Source organism: Trachemys scripta, chromosome 3, assembly GCF_013100865.1.
Source record: "Trachemys scripta elegans isolate TJP31775 chromosome 3, CAS_Tse_1.0, whole genome shotgun sequence".
Lineage (NCBI taxonomy): Eukaryota > Metazoa > Chordata > Testudines > Emydidae > Trachemys > Trachemys scripta.
Genome location: NC_048300.1, coordinates 52,659,304 through 52,678,527, shown reverse-complemented (window position 1 = coordinate 52,678,527; position 19,224 = coordinate 52,659,304). Strand labels below are relative to the sequence as shown.

General features: G+C 45.6%; 1 protein-coding gene across 1 annotated transcript in view; it reads right to left on the bottom strand.

Annotated features, from left to right (window-relative positions):
• Positions 1-3,723: 3,723 nt before the first annotated feature.
• GALNT14 (polypeptide N-acetylgalactosaminyltransferase 14) overlaps positions 3,724-19,224 on the bottom strand; it is a 191,483-nt gene continuing 175,982 nt past the window's right edge. Inside the window, exons 14-15 of the mRNA XM_034764736.1 lie at positions 8,427-8,546; positions 3,724-7,736 (exon numbers count right to left, since the gene is read on the bottom strand). Coding sequence (XP_034620627.1) covers positions 7,578-7,736; positions 8,427-8,546 — 279 coding nt within the window. The 3' untranslated portion in view covers positions 3,724-7,577. The remainder of the gene's footprint in view (positions 7,737-8,426; positions 8,547-19,224) is intronic.

Genomic DNA, 19,224 nt, shown 5'->3' with positions numbered 1-19,224 from the left:
AGATGGGGCCAGGTTGTGCAGAGACTTGCGCGGACGAAGAGATTAAATCAGATATGTTAAAATCTAGGAGGCCAATGGAGGGATTCAAAAGGGGTGGGAGGAGGAAGAGAGGAAGATGGCTTTAGCAGCAGCCTTTTGGACAGACTGGAGGAGGGAAAAGGCAAAGGCAGATAGGAGATGATTGGAGTAGGAGAAAAGCAGGGTGTGCACATGCCCCTTCTTAGTTGCTGCTTATGGGAGTCTTTCTCAAATGATTTCTAGCAGTCTAGACCAAGCTTTTGGGACCCAGCCTCTGACCATGACAAGAGGTTACAGAGTTGCGCTTGTCTCAATGGATTGCTATGGTTAAACCTCCACATCCTCTGGGTTGTGACACCAGACATCGGGAGTCTTTGTAACCAGATCAGGAAATATAACACACAAGTTCTGAATCAGAGCAAATAGACGCATCTCATTTCAGAGTTGGCTCACGGATGGGTAGAGATCAGATCGGCTGTAAGAAATTCCCTTTATTGTGCAACTTGTTATTCACGCTAGGGTGAAAACAGTCTCAAAGGTGATCCCGTGCACTCCGAGGGATATCTTCTTATAGCTAATGTACTTTATACAAACCAAATTGGTTTTTGCTTCAAACGTCTCTCCGCAAAGGAAAAATCAATTTCAGGTTACAATGGCTGTGATCTTTCAAGCTAAGGATCCATTGCAAATGTGCTAAGCGGTGGGGATGAGGCGTTGTGTAGCCTGAATGTGTAAAGGGCATGTCCATGCATGAGCTGTGCTCAGATCAAGGTTCGGGTTTTAACCCCCACAACGCTGGGGGTTAAAATACATCATTGAAAATACTGGAAACTGACCTCTGAACAGGCTTGGATCATTTCGGCAAAGCTGAGATGAGGAGCTGCATTACCGAGCTTCCTCTGCAGAGAGACACAAAGACACACTTGGGGGGCTTTCATTGTTCAAATCATGTCTCATTGGCCACAGTCTGTTTGCAGCATGCTCAATAATGCATGATTAAAGTGTGATGCAAACATACTGTACCTTTAAGAATGGAGGCATTGCAATGCAGAGCAAAACCCCAAATCAAGTAGAATTGGAGTTTCGTTACAAACCTGGAACTTGGGCCAAGTTCATTTTGACCGTGGGAGGACTGAAACAGGACTGAATTTTGGCTTCAGGTGGAAGTGATTTCAATCCATAGCTACAGGGACAGATTGCAGCTGACCCTACCTAGGGGACTGAGGCAACATTTCTGTTGGTGTTAGGGTTTCAGAAAGCTATTAACTTGGGACCAGACCTGACCCAACACTGTCCTCCCTTTAAATACATGTTTCATATGACATTGTGTGCTTTTTGTTGTGCACAGCTAGATTCAGCAGAGATATATTTACATGAATTTTTCACATTAATCTACTACATGGCTGTGTATGTGTATTATATACAGGGGGAGACATCAGTTAACATGGCGACATATACAAAGAACAGGTGTGTGTTTGGTGGAGAGGAGGTTTGAAAGGGGGTTGAACAAACATATATGTGAATGTGGACCATATCTTTTGTCAATCATAAAGCACCAATTTGGATTTCCTTAATTGGGCTAGCTGTTATTTAGCACCAAAGATGTAAAAATGCTAGAGAGAAAAAGCAGCAGTCTTACCGGCAAACATCCCAGCAGCTCAAGCACACCTCCGGCTTCAACCTAATCCAGATTTTCATTAGACTCAGTTAGAGAGCATGTGCAAACCATCAGCTGTGACAGTGTTTTACTCTTAAATGGTTCCTAGGCACTTCTAGCCAATAACACAGCAGACACTTGGAAATTCTAACTCCATTAAAGTTGGCCCCTTGGGCTTCACTTTAATCCAGTGATACTCAGGCCTCAGTGCTTCAGGAGCCAAATTAGTGACCGACATTACCCAAACAGCCACAGTGGTGTCAATTCATTGTTTCATTTACTATTTAGATATGTATAATTCTCACAGCAAAATGACTGACCAAGTATTCTACAATTGGCTATTAACATAGTAAAAGCATCCTAATTGATTAATAATTAAATCACACAATGTTTTAATATCATGTGCTGAAAAGAGCCTATCACGGAGTGTGGGGGAGTCAGGGCTCTGCACCCCCCCTCTTCCTGCGATTCACCACGATTCTCAGCCAGCCAGTAAAACAGAAGGTTTATTAGGCGACAGGAACACAGTCCAAAACAGAACTTGTAGTACCGACAACAGGACCCCCTCAGTCAGGTCCATCATGGGGGACAGGGAGCTTAGACCCCAGCCATGGGGCACTCCCTCAGTTTCCCCAGCCAGCTCCAAACTGAAACTCCCCAGCCTCTCCCCGGCCTTTGTCTCTTTCCGGGGCCAGGAGGTCACCTGATCCCTTTGTTCTTCAACACCTTCAGTTGGCACCAGGGTGTCGGCCATTCTCTGTGCAGACACCATCACACTGGCCCTCTTGAGCTCTGCAACAATCACACCCCCTTATACCACCACCCTAGATACTTAAGAAATGCATAGGGGAAACTGAGGCACCCACACAGTATTCAGTGAAAACGTGAACATTCCCACTTCGTCACAGAGCTCCCAAGCCTTGTGGCTCCCAAGCCTCTGTCAGAGTAATACTGGTTTAACCTACCTGCACATGTACCAGTATTATTTAACCCAACAGCTGATGGACTAAACATTGTGTAAAACTCTATGTAGATAACATTGAAACCAGAGCGGAGAATGTAATTAAGAATAATTTATCCATGTGAATTGACCCTTACCTTTAGCAGTTCATGATTCTCTTGAATTTGTTATTAGAATTGTTTTCTTTATAATGTCTATGAATAATTCTTGGTCTGTAGTTTGATGTCTGAATAGCCAATGTCCAAAATATGAATGGGGCAGGTTAAATTTGATAGGACACATGAGTCCTATCGTAACTAGGGTCAGATCTAGGGGAAGGCAATGAGGGCAGCTGCGCTGGGTGGCAACTTCAAGGGGGTGCTATGCCACTTGGCTTTTTTTTGTGTGTGTGCAAAACACCTAGGGTGGCTCCTCATTGTAACCCCTGTGGCCAGTGGTTTATCTGTCTGATCCATAAAGGATGCGAGTCTGTTACAGCAATAGAACCTGGTTCCTTAGCTCAAGCTATAGAGATTAGCATCCTTTAGCTCTGAAGGTTGCTCATATAGTGTGCTGGACAAGGGGGTGGCTGCCAACATATGGTATAATAAATAATAACACTTAGCATTTAGCTAGCACTCTACCTGTTCAAAGCACTTTACAATCATTAATACGGTAAGTCTCGCAAAACCTGTGTGAGATAGGTATATATTATTCTTATTTTACAGATGGGGGAACTCAGGCAGCACTGAAACCACTACTGCAATTAGTAGAAGCAGGATTAGAACTCAGTACATTGACACTTAGGCACTTTCCTCGGGACCACATTCCCACTCCATGTTAAGTCTTTTCCATGACTGGATAATTATAAATCTTCAAATCAGAGTTCCTGTGTAGCCCTTTCATTTCTGAGTTATAAATTCACTTTCCACTTATTTTCCCCGACAACTGAGTAAAATTTGGTGTTTCAGCCACTGCTCTTGGCCTTAAACTCAATTGCTATGCTACTGACAGAAGGTGAAGGCAAAATAGGGTGACCAGCTAGCAAATGTACAACATCAGGACAGGGGTGGGGGGTAATAGGTGCCTATATAAGAAAAAGCCCCCAAAATAAGGACTGTCCCTATAAAATCGGGACATCTGGTCACCATAAGGCAAAATGGCCTGAAATCAGGGGAACCAAATTATGATTTTGGAGAGGTGAGGAGTGTTTGTTTCCCCGCTTCACAACATCTTTCAGATTAGCTCTCATTAGGACATCAATCTATTTTATATTGTTAACATAACTTGTTCACCCAGGGTAGCTCATTTTAAAAGCAGCAGAACGCTTTGTCCTTCTTTGAGTTTCCCGCTTTGGATCCAATTTTCCAGATGGCTTCCACTCAGACACAAGGACAAGTGACTTACCCAAAGGTCACAAGCCCAGCCAGGATTAGAACCTTATCTTCTCTTCCTCGATCAGTGTAAAAAGCTGCCAAATAGCATTGCTGCTGAGAGCACAGAGGTATAAATATTAGAGCCTATTTAGACACCTTGTCAAAAGGTTCCCAGCTCCCGGTTTATGGCAGGTGGAATCATAATAAATATGAAGGGGAAAAAACAAACATAAAAAAAGCAAGTTAATCAGTAGCCAGAATATTTTAATAAGGTAATTAAACCTGTGGGGCTGAGTTGGATTTCACCAACACTTGCTTTTCTACTGCCACCCAAAGCAAGGCTTTTCATGAGAGAGAACATTTGCAAAGTGCTGGAGAGTTGCATGACTGCGCATACTGAGTTTCATGGGAGTCGTGCTGACATTGCTCTAAATATGCTGCTGATCAGAGGGCTGATCTCGCGCTCTGGGCCACGAAACAGGCTTCAGATAAAGGGCTGCATGGTGGATGTGGGGGATGGACTCATCCCTCCAGGCTGCTCTGTGGTGGCTTCTGCAGCCTCAGGACTGCAATATACTTTGCAGCTGCTGTGCCTACAGTAGGTGGGTGGAGGGCTGGCTGATGCATTGTTGCAATTCCACACCTACATCCAGCTTCTCTGTGCCAAGCCTCCTCACTGGTGCCTGATGGAGCACTTGTGTGGCACAGCTCCACAGTCACAGGGGATGCAGACCCTATCTTTATGCTCTCTGTCGCCTGCCCCCAGCCATCTCACAGCAATTGCACTGCAATTAGAGTCTTCTACAGACCTGATTTGGCCCAGAGGGTTAGGCCCCTGGAATAGTATTCAGATCCACCTCACCATATCAGGGAAATGAAGTGAATTTGAACCAAGAGCTTCTTCGAACCTACATTTACACACCTATACATAAATGCAAATGCACCTACACTTCACATCTATACACAAATGCAGATGCACACACACATATGTACCTACACATAAATGGACACACCTACACTAACACACACATATACACATACACAAATGCACGTGTACACATGTGCAGTGAGGTAGCGCTTTGATTTTCTGCTAAGGTGAAAAACAGGGTTTGTTGTCCAAAACACTGGTTTTGGCCATCAGCAAAATGGATGTTTTGAACCCACGGTGGAAGATTTGTTAGCTGCACAATAGTTTCTTCACCCAGTTCTGGGCGGGAGCAAACCTGCTAAAGCAGAGAACTCCAGATTTAGAACCCAGAGCCAAGCTGTAAATCGATTGCCCGGAGAAGGCTGGAGAGCAGCAGCAGTTCTTACCAAAAAAGTCAAAGGCAGCATTTTGTCTGCTTATTTTGCAGGGAGCAGAAACGATGCAGCATCCAGGTATCACAGTGCAAACACGACACAGGTGGGTTCAAGGTAAAACCCAAGCATTTGAGGGCTGCTTCGCCTCTTGGCCCCTCCCATCACTATTAGACGGTGAATTATTACAGCCTACCTGTCATCTGCAGTGGGAAAAGCAGTTACGATAGTCACTGGCTCAATTAAATAAGGTAACCAGCGAGGTCATTGACAGCTTTGTGAATTGGGTTTTCTTTTTTCCCCAGTTCTATTTTTAATTGTTTCGTTTCCCATCGGAAAGCTAAGCAATGAAAATGGTGCAATGCACTGCTGTGAAATGACGGCTTCCTTGAACCCTTTTTCACAATTAAAGTCCTTGAGGTTCACCCCATGATGGCGTATTTGATTAGTAACCTAGTCTGCAGCAGATGGAAAAGCATATATACCCTGGGACCATGTGTAAATAACAAGAGCTATGCTGGTGCTGCGCTTGATGCCCAGGTGATTTACATGCATGACTCCCTCCATGCCCGGATGGGAGAAGCTAGTGCAGAGAAATCCTATCCCTAGTACTATATCCAAGAAGATGGGCTGGGCAAACTGGATAATGGGGTGCTTCACCTCCAGGTCACAGGTTTGAAGCCGGCACAGAGGATGGGACTTTTGTAGGAGCTTACGTGATTCAGGAGCACAAATCTCATTGACTTTCAAGTCACTTAGACCTTTTTAAAAATCCCACCCAACGTTTGTTCTCAGAAGACATCTGTGCGGGGCCCTATGTGGAATGACTTGGTGAGTCCTATGCTGTTGGAAAGTCCTACTCCCCCATCCCCTTTTGCTATGCTGGGACCTAACCTGAAGACTGGCTCAGAAAGGACTGTTTCCCCTCAACTTCACATCCTGGGGTCTCCACTTCCCTCTCCCACTGAATCCCCTCACCCCACACAACCATTATGTTGGCATTTTACCTCTGGCCAATGCCTGCTTTCTGGAACCTAAACATGTCACCTCTACCATACCCATGAGCACTAATGGCCACAGTGGAGAGAGAACCCTCAGGGATCTCCTGAGCTGCGGCTTCCTGCTCAGTGATGCAGCTGGGGGAATCCCAAATCCTTCCTTCAACACTCTCATTCTGGGAGGCAGCAACAGCATTGGGGTAGTTTTCCTCTCTCCTGCTCTCTACAAAAGCCCTCTGCGTGACTCCCATCTGCATCTGTACCAGAAAGAAGCCCCATCCCCTCAGGCCCCAGGGTCTTATGCTAGCACCCGCTTTTGTATTAAGCAGATTGGAAAACGCAAATATGGCACAATTACCTTCAAATAGCAAAATATTACTTGGGTGATGTAGTGTGGACATTTGAGTTATGCCAGATGTGAAACACGAGACATGTATTGAGGTTAATGGGGAATACTCAATGATCTTGGCTTGCCCCGGCCATTCAGACAGGAGAAGTAACAGTGTTATTGCTCCCCTCATGTTGTCAGAAAGATTTGTAGATTTAGTGCGCTCAGATATTCGGCCCCCACGGTGTGGTTTGCTGGGTTCCATGCCTGGAGAGCAGAGAGCAGTGCAACCTCACCCCGTCATCTTAATTCTGGTGTCATGCATCAGATGACAGCATGGGCTCTCTGTACGCCATGTGTACAGACTATATACAAACAGGAACGTGCAATATAGCTTCATTCTAGCTGCCTGCAGAAGTCAAGCTCATTCACATTCATGAAAAGTGCAAATATTACTTGGCATTTTCCGCTCGTCCCCCAGGCAACCATTTTTGTCTCCCTTTAGCATCTCCTTCCCCCACCCACCAGCATCCCCGCCACCCATGCGGCCAACTAGACACGTGTCTCATTGTGTCCAGGTCTCCACTTTCTCTCCAAGGCTCTTCCACCAAAGTTTCCATCTTTGCAGTAAAACAATAAATACTGTACACACCGTATTTCAGTAGGGCCGTCCTCAGGCCTCAGCCAGGACTCAGTGTTATTGAAAGACATTTAGGGATTGGTTGTGTGTACTCATTGAATCTATCACCCCAACTGGCCACTAACTGCAGGTCACAGCTGACATCCCTTCTTCAACCTGGAGCTCCCCTGCCTAACCCTTTTTTACTCCTGCTCCCACCTCACAATGAATAAGGGCGCCCAATGGTTTTGCTGTTGAGTTCCCAACAGCCTCTGCTGTGTGCCATGGCTGCTTCCGATGAAGCTCTCGTGGCTGGTTTTGCTCGATAACTGCCATAGGCGGTCAGGACATCACCATGTCCCAGCGCTGACTCATGGCCGTGCTCTCACAGGGGTTGATGACAAGCTCTCTGGTACTCTCGTTGGTGTCCCCCATCATTTCAGTGTCCAGGCAGAAGCGCGAGGCCATGTGCTCAATATGAGAACCAACTTTACCCCATCGCTGTGCAGGGAGACATGGGAAGAGGGATATGAGTGAGGGCTCAGGGGTTGGCGCTAGCAGTATCAACAGCTGTATAACAATAATCACCCTTTAGATATACTGGTGGCTCAACCCAAGCTGCAGCAAATACCAGGAGATGGCAGAAGATATTTAAATAACGAAATCATTCGATTCTGCTTGCCCTGGTCCTAGGAGGCGCTAAGCACCCACAGCTCCCACTGAAGTCACTGAGGACACTTCACAATCCTTGTCAGCAGTATTCATGTTAGGTGGTAGCCTCTTCCTAGCCTCCAGGCTTCAAAAAATAATACATCAACAAAGGTTTTCTCCTCTAGGTCTGTGGTTCAAACGCCACCCAGGACATTAACTCCTGAAACATGGTAGCATCTGATGGCTGGCAGGCAGCCTGTGTGCAGTGAGCTGCTGGTTTCAGTTGGGTTTCTAATAGGCTATGTCCTCATGGCCAGCGGCACTAAGAGCCATGCTCACTGACACACTCAACTGAGAGGCCAAGGGCTGAATGGGCCATAGAGACTCCACTGCTGTTAGCGCAGTATCTCCAGGACCCAGAACACACTGGTGGGATGATGTGGGGGAACCTTATACTGCCATCTCCAGTGCTGTACCTGCTCTGGGGATAAACAGGACTCCAGGGCTGTCAAGACAGCAACAGATCAATCAAAGACTCACCTGTTTGCCGTCACTTTCTTTGCAGGGTGACAGCAGCACTTGGGAGCCCGGGAAGAGGGTGTGCACTGACAAGCAGAGCTGCTGCTGGCGGACCTGATGGTTGTACGTGTACGTCCATTCCTGGAAGGAGAGAGAGGAGAAACCAGGACAAAATCAAACTCATTTTTTAGCATCCTTTCACCCTGAAAGGTGGAAACGAAACAGTCTCAAGACCTAGGGAGAGCTGCTGGGAAAAGGCCCTGTGAGGGGAGGGACTCAAAGAGAATGAGGGGTGAGGGCAATAGCGGTAGAAAAGATGATCCCTTCTCTCCAGTAGAGGAAGAGAGACAGAAATGGTGCCCTTTCCTTTAAGTGGGATAGGATGCTTCCCCTATGGTGTGGCTGGGGTGAGGAGGAGGACATGAGGTGTAGCAGATTTTGCTAGTCACCTGGGGTCTGATCCAGATCCCATACAGTTCAGTGGCCAAACTCCCCCTGATGCCAATGGTGCAGAAGGGAGCCCCAAAGGTTTAAAGCGGTCACACACATTATTAACTAGTTATGGTGCGCTGCCACCATGTCATTCATGCTGATCAGTATCATCTTATCATTTCCCTGTGGTTCTCCCACCCCCTCTGCTTGTTGTAGACAACTGTGGTCTTTCATTTTCTACTTGCGTTGTAAGTTATTTGGCGCAGGGACTGTCTCTTTGTTATGTTTGTACAGCGCCTGTTTCATGACCGCCAAATAGATAGTAATAGGAGCGTGAGATGCCTGGGTCGGGTGGTGCTCCCCCTCCTATTCAGGAGGAATTCCTGTTGGCTTCAATGGGACTTACTGCTATCCCTAGAGGGGAGGGTCGAGTGTGCTAGTAGTTATTGGCCCATTAATGCCCTCGCTGTTTTTGTGGCAAGCTTTCTCCCAGGGAACGTTTCCCTCTCTGGGCAGGGTTCCTTTTATTCAGGTCTCATCCATTGCTTGCCTCTATGTATATATTAACCAGGTGTACAAGACAGGAGAGGTGGGAGGGAGCTGATGTTGACTTAGAGAGAAGCAGGGAGGAGCCGCGGCTGTTTACAGATCACCCAGTATATGAGAGGCGCTAGACTGAAGTGGGTCAGTGGAGAAGCCTCCAGTGCTTGGAGCAGTGACTTCCAGGCTGGTACTGGAAGATGGAAAGGCTGCTTCATGAAGCCCTGCAACGCTTTGTTAATGCAAAGGGAATTAATGGAGAATGAATGCCCTGATTTTCAGAGGTGCTCAGCACCTGCAGCTCCCATTGACTTTGATTTGTAAAGGTTTCAGGCCGCATTAGTTTGCATTATTATAGAGAGAGAACACCTTCTTCCCTCAATATTGCAACACAATATGGTCAGCCGTTCTAACCCCTTTGATATGAAGATAGACAGCAACAGGTTTTTAGCTCCTGGGCATATAAATTCTGTTTGATCTCGGCATTTAGCCACCTAAAAAGAAAAACGTGCATGGTACAAAAGGCCCAAGCTTACAAAGACTTTACATTTTGCCTCACATTTTTGTGCTTCTTAGGACCAGCGTCCACCATCTTCTAACAGAAATCAAAGCTGGCTGCTTAAACAGGCTGCCCGCAGGCTTGTCGGAGAGAATTGCCCAGGATTTCAACACAAGCAAGAAGCATGCATTTTGGAGACATATACTGCGCCCAAAGGGCCTTTTGGCAGCTCTTTTTTCTTTGTCAGAGTTCACCTCATCCTACAGCTATTGAATTCCAAACATTCTACCGTACGTGCTGTCAGCTGCTGTGCAAGCTACCAGCCTGGGAAATTGTGTGCCAAATTAGTCCTGCATCTGTCAAGAATCAAGCCCCCGGGGCCAAATCCAACACCTGTTCTTGGCGTCTGTACCTCCCATAAACTGCTCTGAAAATTGACGTCACCCTCTTAACCAATTCTTCTTTGAAATGAAGGTGGGCCCAAGCCCAAACCATGGCTCTGAACATGCCTAACTTTGGGGGAAGTTAACTTTGCCCCTCCAAGTCATTGCTCTGGGCCCCCACTGATTCACAGAGTATTACCTTACTACACCAATAGCCCCATTGGCTTCAACTGGACTACTAGAAAAATGTACTATTCCAGTGAGTCTCAGCTTTCTCCACACCAGGAGCTCCTTTCTATACTGCAACCCCACCTCCTTACACACCTCCCCTCTAAACGGGACTAGCCTCCCATTTAGCAATATGGAACGGGTGACCTCTGTGATGAGACACTCATCCACTACTCTTTGTAAAGCCGTAGACATGAGCCCTTTATAAACAGGTTTATACAGCAGCATCACAACAGGGAATCCTCAACCGGTTTGAAACTGTGATGGGGGAAGGAGAGGGGCAATAAGAACCAGTTTCAAAGTCATCATGACCCAAGCCCCCTTTCTTAAGGATTGGATTGGTAATGGGAGAACATAAGAATGCTCATACTGGATCAGACCAATGGTCCATCTAGCCCAATATCCTGTCTTCCAACAGTGGCTGGAGCCAGCTGCTTCAGAGGGAATGAACAGAACAGGGCAACTATTGAGTGATCCATCCCCTATTATCCAGTCCCAGCTCCTGGCAGTCAGATGTTTAGGGACACCCATAGCATGGGGTTGCATCCCTGATAGGGTGACCAGACAGCAAAAGTGAAAAATCAGGACGGGGGTGGGGGGTAATAGGAGCCTATATAAGAAAAAGACCCAAAAATTGGGACTGTCCCTATAAAATCGGGACATCTGGTCACCCTAATCCCTGACCATCTTGGCTAACAGCCATTGATGGACCTATCCTCAATGAACTTATCTAATTCTTTTTTTGATCCCGGTTATTCTTTTGGCCTTCACAACATCCTCTGGGAATGAGTCCCACAGGTTGACTGTGTACTGCATGCAGAAGTACTTCCTTATGTTTGTTTTAAACCTGTTCCTATTAATTTCAGTAAGTGACCCCTGGTTCTTGAGTTATAGGAAAGGGTAAATAACACTTCCTTATTCATTTTCTCCACACCATTCATGATTTTATAGACTTCTATCATATCCCCCCTAGTCGTCTCTTTTCCAAGATCAACAGTCCCGGGTTTTTTAATCTCTCCTCATATGGAAGCTGTTCCATACCCCTAATCATTGTGTTGCCCTTTTCCAATCCTAATGTATCTTTTTTGAAATGGGGTTACCAGAACTGCATGCAGTATTCAAGGTATGGGCATATTATGGATTTATATATTTTCATTATAATATTTTCTGTCTTATCTATCCTTTTCCTCATGGTTCCTAACATCCTGTTAGCTTTTTTCACCACTGCTGCACTTTGAGCAGATGATTTCAGAAAACTATCCACAGTGGCTCCAAAAACTCTTTCTGAAGTGGCAACAGCTAATTTAGCTCCCATCATTTTGTATGTATAGTTGGGATTATGTTTTCCAATGTGCATTACTTTGCATTTATCAACATTGAATTTCATCTGCCATTTTATTGCTTAGTTACCCAGTACAGTGAAATACCTTTGTAACTCTTTGCAGTCAGCTTTGGATTTAACTATCTTGAGTAATTTTTTATCATTTGCAAATGTTGCCAGCTCACTGTTTTCTCCTTTTTCCCCTCCAGATCATTTATGAATATGTTGAATAGCAGTGGTTCCAGTACAGATCCTTGGGGGATCCCACTATCTACCTCTCTCCACTGTGAAAACTGACCGTTTATTCCTATCCTTTGTTTTCTATCTTTAACCAGGTACTGATCCATGAGAGGACCTTCCCTCTTATCCCATGGCTGCTTATTTTGCTTAAAAGTCTTTGGGGAGGGACCTTGCCAAAGGCTTTCTGAAACTCCAAGTCCACTGTATCCAGTGGAGCACCCTTCTCCACGTGTTTGTGGACCCCTCAAAGAATTCTAATAGATTGGTGAGGCATGTTTTTTCTTTACAAACGCCATGTTGACTCTTCCCCAACATATGGTGTTCATCTACGTGTCTGATAATTCTGTTCTTTACTGTAGTTTCAACCAGTTTGCATGGTACTGAAGAGAGGCTTACCCAGACATAATTGGCGGGATTGCCTCTGGAGCTATTTTTAAAAATCGGCATTGCATTAGCTATGCTTCAGTCATCGGGTATAGAGGCTGATTTGAGCTCACAGAAGGGCGTAAATGTTCAGAGGGCCCTCTGAACTATCTGAATATCAGGTGGGAAATCTCAAGACAACTCCATGGGCCTGACTTTTTAAGACCTGATGATCACCCACAGCCTGAGCTGAAGTCAACTAAAAAAAAAAAAAAAAAAAAATCAGACTCTTTGAGAACCGTTTCTCTCGTGGCATTATGGCACTTTCATTTTCAGCCCTAGTGCTGAAAAGGTGCAAGAAAAGGAAAAATACTGGAAAAAATAAAGTGAACTGAACACTTTTGAACTTGCAAGATGCTTTGCTTTGAAATATGGGTGTGGGCAAAGGCCTATGTGGGTTCTTATTTTATCCCATCCTGTCCAACCCTTGTTTGGATCATTTCAGGTAAGTATACCTACTACTTCTTCACAATAGACCATTTTATCTTTCCCTCAGGTTCTTAATGGATCAGGTAAAGGTAGGTACACAGTAGGGCTGAGTACAAGCTTCAACTCTCATATGATCTAGGGCTGGAGGTGCGCAGAGCTTTCTGGGATAGCTGTGAACAGGGGAGTCCCCATAGAGTGTACCAGATGTAAAGGCAGCAGATTGTCCAGAAGAGGCCACTCTGCAGGCTGATGGCCTACCATGGATGGGATGTGACAGTAGACATGAGCTGATGCAGAGACTACAGTTACAGCTTTTCAAAGACAAGCCAGCCTCTTGTTACAAGGTGGTGGAATTGTGTTTGTTAGTGAGGGGTGGGGGGGAGAGGGGGTTGGATAGAGCAGAGAGGGTCACAAGCTGGTCACAATAAATGGTGATGCACCCCATGTGCTAAATGCTTTCCTCCGAAATCCCAGCTATACTAACTCCAGCTGAGACTTGGGACTGTTTTTCAAAGCTTTAACATCATTCAAGGAGGCATCTGTCACTGCTACTCAGCATCGTTATGAATTAACAACATGATTTTAAATCGTCACCTTCGGCTTAGTGTAGGCTGGCTGACATATAAAAAGAACGCCTCTCAGCCAATCAGAGAGCAGCCAGCTGGAAGCCCTAGATAATGCGGGAAGCCTAGAGAGGGTCTACCATTGAGATACAAGAGCGCAGCTGTGCCCTGACGCTGGAGAAGGAACAAGGTAAGGAAGGGTTAAAGCAAATCATTCCTGGAGAAGCCTGGGATGATCTCAGTTTATTATCTTATTAATATGAATAATTAATAACTCAATGTAACATTATAATTAGCATTCTATAGGCCCATCCATCCAAGGCTCTCCACGTGCCTCACTGCTATTAGTCGATCAGCTTTTCTCATGCCCCAGTGAGGTAGGTATTATAATCTCCATCTTACAAAGAGGGAAGCTGAGGTACAGAGAGGTGACATGTCTCAACTAATATCACTTAGGGCACCAACACTGGAGCAGGGGTGAGAACTCCCAGGGTCGGCTGACTTCCAGTCACCTACTCTAACTATTACATTACACTGTCTCCCAGTACAGCGAGCAGCTTGGTTTTTAATTTGTTTTAAAAAGTTCACGTGGCCAGAGCAGGGGCAGTGCAATAGTATACTTAATAAATTGCCCAGGGAGGTTGTAGAATCTCCATCACTGGAGACTTTTAAGAGCAGGTTAGACAAATACCTGTCAGGGACGGTCTAGATAATATTTAGTCCTGCCATGAGTGCAGGGGACTGGACTAGATGACGTCTCAAGGTCCCTTCCAGTTCTATGATTCTATGAATCCTTTGTGTGCTACCCTCTACCAAACCCATCTAAGGCCACACCTTCAAAGTACTAGCCTTTATTTGCAGTCACCCGGGAAGGCTGATATTAAATGCCAAGAGCCTCCCAGGGGCCACTTTAGAAGATGAGTTGAACATGCCAATGCAGTCAAGTGAGGTGAAAGGAGAGCTGCTCTCAACACTTCCATTAGCTCTCCAGTCCCTATTTTGCCACATAAGCCACAGCATGTGTTTTCAGTAAGTAGATGTTGCCTTAATACTCCACATCTATTGGCCCCGATTCTGGACTAGGCTGCTGCCTCTCTGCTGTGACTGATCCACCATCAAGTCACAGCTAAGTTGGCCTAACAGTGAATATACCAGGTGTAGGGCACTTCCCTGGGAAGTGTGTGACTCAGTGGCCCTGCACTGCCCCTGTCGCAGTATCCAGTGTAGGGGAATGCCAGGGAAGCAGCAAGAGTGGGAGAGGGCATGCTGGGAAAGGGAGGCGCTATGAGCAGAGTGCTCTGCTCTCAGCTATTCATTCAAAATTGCAATAAGTTAGAGTACCCCTTGGGGCAAACACTGAGGTCTTAAAGTCATCTTTGCTCCCCTCCACTTGCACCCTGAGAGGCACAGCTCAGAGTTGGGACCGCTGCATTTAGCAGGATTACAGTAGGATCCTGGGGACCTGCATTCAGTGGTCCAAGAAGGTCCTAAGTCCTAAGTACGAGGGAGTCTCTTCACTACCGGCCGGTCTATCCAGGAGGGGTCAAAGGGGAAGATCAAAAATTCTAATCAGGTGAGGTTGGATTGAGCAAGGAGGCAGAGTTCATTGGGGCTTGGGCAAGGAAGATCAAGGAGCTCATTCAGGAGGGACAGAGAGAGGAAGAGTCTGAGAGGCAGAGCAAGGATTTAGGAGGAAAACTCTGCGAGGGGGGATGGTTCTGATGTTTTTCAGACCCTGAAAGTTTTGGTGGATCCACAGTTTTTGTAGTACTGTCCTCCCCTTGGATAGCTAGCAGTGAACTGCGAACTTTGGGACAAAGCTGCCACGTCAGGTCACCATGCTGTAGTTCCCTCGCATTTGGACGCAATGACGCAGCATCACAGTGTTCTGTCGGAGAGTGGCAGCTTCCCTCTCCTAACGCACAGTCATCTTGCTGCTGCCGATGACGTGCTCAAGTGTATCGAGGCCTAAGAGGCTTCTGATTTTTGTTCTCAAGCATGTCAGGCTGCCAGGAACTGCTAATGATTAATGGGTTTATTAAATGAATCCCAGAGTCAGAAATCTATTCCAAAAAGGTTCCTGCACAGCCTAATATCAACTGATGCTCCATTACAACAGAAAACAAATGCACAAGCCAACCAGTGACATCTTCATTAGATGATCCAGGGCAAAATTACGATCAATTATTTACTCCCTAATGCATTTTGCTAGTGAAGAGCTAAATCAGTCAATTCCTTTAATAAATGAGACACAAGATGGAAAAATACCAAGCTTCTGGCCGGGAGCACTGTAGAGACAGCACACTCAGCCCTGGGAAATCAGCATCTAGTCCTGCTCCACAGAACTCCCTCCACACAGCTGAATTAAAGTCTGGCATCCTTGGACTCAGCAGGGAGTGATGCTACACCTTTCTCACCAGAGGGGAGAACGCCACAGTGCAGGGCGGGAGGGATGGGACCCAAGAGAGAGGCGGCCTGGACTCTCCTGGCTCTGCCACTGATTCACTGTGACAAATCAACACATGGCTATCATTTTCAAAGGGGCTTAATTATCACGTGACAACTTTGTCCGTGCCTCAGTTTCTCTACCTCTAAAATAGGCATTATACTACACTACATCAGAAGGGTGTTGTGTGAATTGAGGTTAGATCCTCAAAGGTGTAACTCTGCCTAGCTCCTAGATCCACTGAAGTCAATGGAGCTTCATCAGTTTATACCACCTGAGGATTTGGCTCTTAATTCATTAATGTTTGCAAAGGCCTTTGAGAGCATAGTATGGAAGGAGCCATGGAAGTGCAAATAAGTAACCAATATACTACTACTAATACTCATGGGGAAAGGTCTTGGACAGACAGGAGCCTTGCAATGGATTTGGTGCACATTGAGAAACACACCCTTGTTTTGGATAAACCCATTTTCCAAATAATCAAGCTTTGATTAAACAAGATTGGATTCAACTATGATAGGATATAATTGACAGGAACTGCACTGTTTTCTACAGCCATCAATGCACACAAGCAGGATTTTGAATTACTGCCTATTCTATATTTTGCGATCTGTTAATGGCAGTCCCAACGGCAATGCACACAGTTAGGCTTTACCTACACTAGCACTTTTGTCGGTCAGGGGCGTGAAAAACACACCCCTGACTAACACAAGTTTCTCCTACAAAAGTGCTGGTGTGGACAGCACTATGTTGGCAGGAGATGTTCTCCTGCTGACATAGCTAACACTGCTCATTGGGGTGGTTTAATTATGCTGGCAGGAGAGCTCCCCCCTGCTGGCAAAGAGTGGCTACATGGGAGATCTTATAGCAACACAGTTGTAACAGTACAGACAGTGCCATTGTCAGGATCCGTAGTGTACAGATAGCCTTAAGGGACAGAGTACGGTAATTTCCAACATTTTTGTGGGAATCTAAACTATGAAGGAACACGGTCAACTTCACAAATCATATTTTTGTGTCTACCTACTTTAGTTACAAGTAACACCTATGATCACTACAACTGCCAGAGATTGCAAATCATTTTTTTTCTATTTTTGTCTGTTTGCTTTGTGCATTTGTTACTATTTTGTGTATCATCCGTTTCACTGTTTTCTGCAGAGTTAGTCCTAGAGCTAGACAAAAAAATGGAATTTTCATCCCACAGGAAAATTTGACATTTTGAAACTATTTGGCACCTTGAATCAGAGCGGGAAGTCAAAATGTCAAAAAATGTTGTGGAACAAAAAATTCTGAAAAGTATCTAATCGGAAATGTTAAAACAAAAATGTTTCCTTTTGATCAAAAATGTTAATTTGATATGATGAAATCGTCATTTTTCATTCAAAATATCATGACATTGCAAATGGTGTTTCATTTTGAAATGTTGGCTTAAAGCAACATTTTTCATTCTGATTTTCCCAACTGGAAAAATTTGAAAATGGCATCAAAATGCATTGAAAATTCCAGGTTTGACTAGACCGCATTTTCTGAGAGAAGTTTTTCAGCCAGCTCTGGTTAAGCCTTTCCCTGCTGTTTGTGTGGAACTTCTACACAGCAGCAAACAAAAGAAAAATATTTTTAAAACCAGGATAAAGTGACTGTTATACTATAAAAATTGTGACAGAAATTCTGGGGTAACACCTGGAATCCAACTTGCCATTGTCTATTTAACAGTACAGAAAAGTAGGCTTTTTGCATGTATTAGAGATGTAGAATGGTAGGTAAAATGCATATACAATGGCAGGCCTCGTTTGCACATGCAAATTAAGTAATTCTGCAGCAATATAGCCACTGTTGGTCACTTATGTGACTAATTACCCACTGTGCATGTGTAACCCCCACACACTTAGGCTATGTCTACACTACAAGCTAGAGGTGTGGTTCCCCTGCACATGTACACATACTCACACCAGCTACCATAAATCGCAGTGTAGCCATGGTAGCATGGGTACTGGCAGGTTAACTGTGCCTCCACTGCTGCTACCTGTGCTACTGTAGTTACACTTCTACTTATGCTTGCCTGATGAGAGTTAGCATGAGTATGTGTACACAAGCAGGGGAATCCCACCATGCGGGCTGGTGCGTTGATGCAACAGCGCCTCCTTTGGCCACGTAGAGTGTTGCACCAGAGTTCACTCAGTCTGGCTGGAATATGTGGTTTTCTCTTTATCCTTGGTGGGGTTAGCTGGTCCTGGTATCCAAGGGGTCTGGATTCTCCCTCAGCTCTTAAGTCTCTCAGGGGCTAGTAGGGGAACCCAGGACTGCCCACTCCATGAGGTTGCAGCTCAGCACCGTTAAGCCAAACAGGAAGAATTGGGCCTCTACAACTCTTCCTGCTGCACCCTGAGCTCCTTCCTACCTTCCCATAGGCTTTTCAGCCTGTTGGTCCAGTTGTCCTTTCTCAGGATGTGGACTCTGCAAGGCTCCTCACCAGCTTGCTGGCAGGAGTTTCCTTCTCCAGTCTGCTCACTCCTCTGGCAGCAGCCCTGCCCTAGTGCCTCCCAGCTCTTTTATTTTCACAGCTGCTGTGAAGCAGCCAATCAGCCTGGGCCAGCAGTACTTAACCCCTTGGCTGCAGGGCCAGCATGGGGTATATACTCCCCATGACACACCCCTAGCTCACAGTGTAGACAGAGCTGCAATTATTGCATTTGTGTGCACAAATAAGTGTACAGCTGCATACTATCTATTTGTACAGCTCCCATAGGGTTGGAAGGGACCTCAGGAGGTCATCTACTCCAACCCCCTGCTCACAGCAGGACCAATCCCCAGGCAGATTTTTGCCCCAGATCCCTAAATGGCCCCCTCAAGGATTGAACTCTCAACGCTGGGTTTAGCAGGCCAATGCTCAAACCACCAAGCTATCCCTCCCCCTCCAGTCACTGGAGTATCTGAGCACCTCATAGACCTTAATGAACTTGTTTTCATAGCATCTCTGTGGAGTAGGGAAGTGTATTATCCCTGTTTAACAGAGGGGGAACTCAGCCTTGAAGAGATTAAATGACTTGCCTAAGGTCATACAGGAAGACAGTGGCACAGATGGGATTTAAACCCAGATCTTCTGAGTCCAAAGACCTCAGCAGAAGATCACCCTTTCTGTTCAAATGTATCTGAGAATCTGGAGCAGAGAACACATGCTGACTGATGTTGCATATTTCTTCTCTCAGTGAGAATTTGAAAAATAAATGAGGTCACGCTCATTAAGCTCTTGCTAGTTTAATGGGCAATTTAATATTGAATGAATGCAGACTATGAAGTTATAAATACCATCGCAAT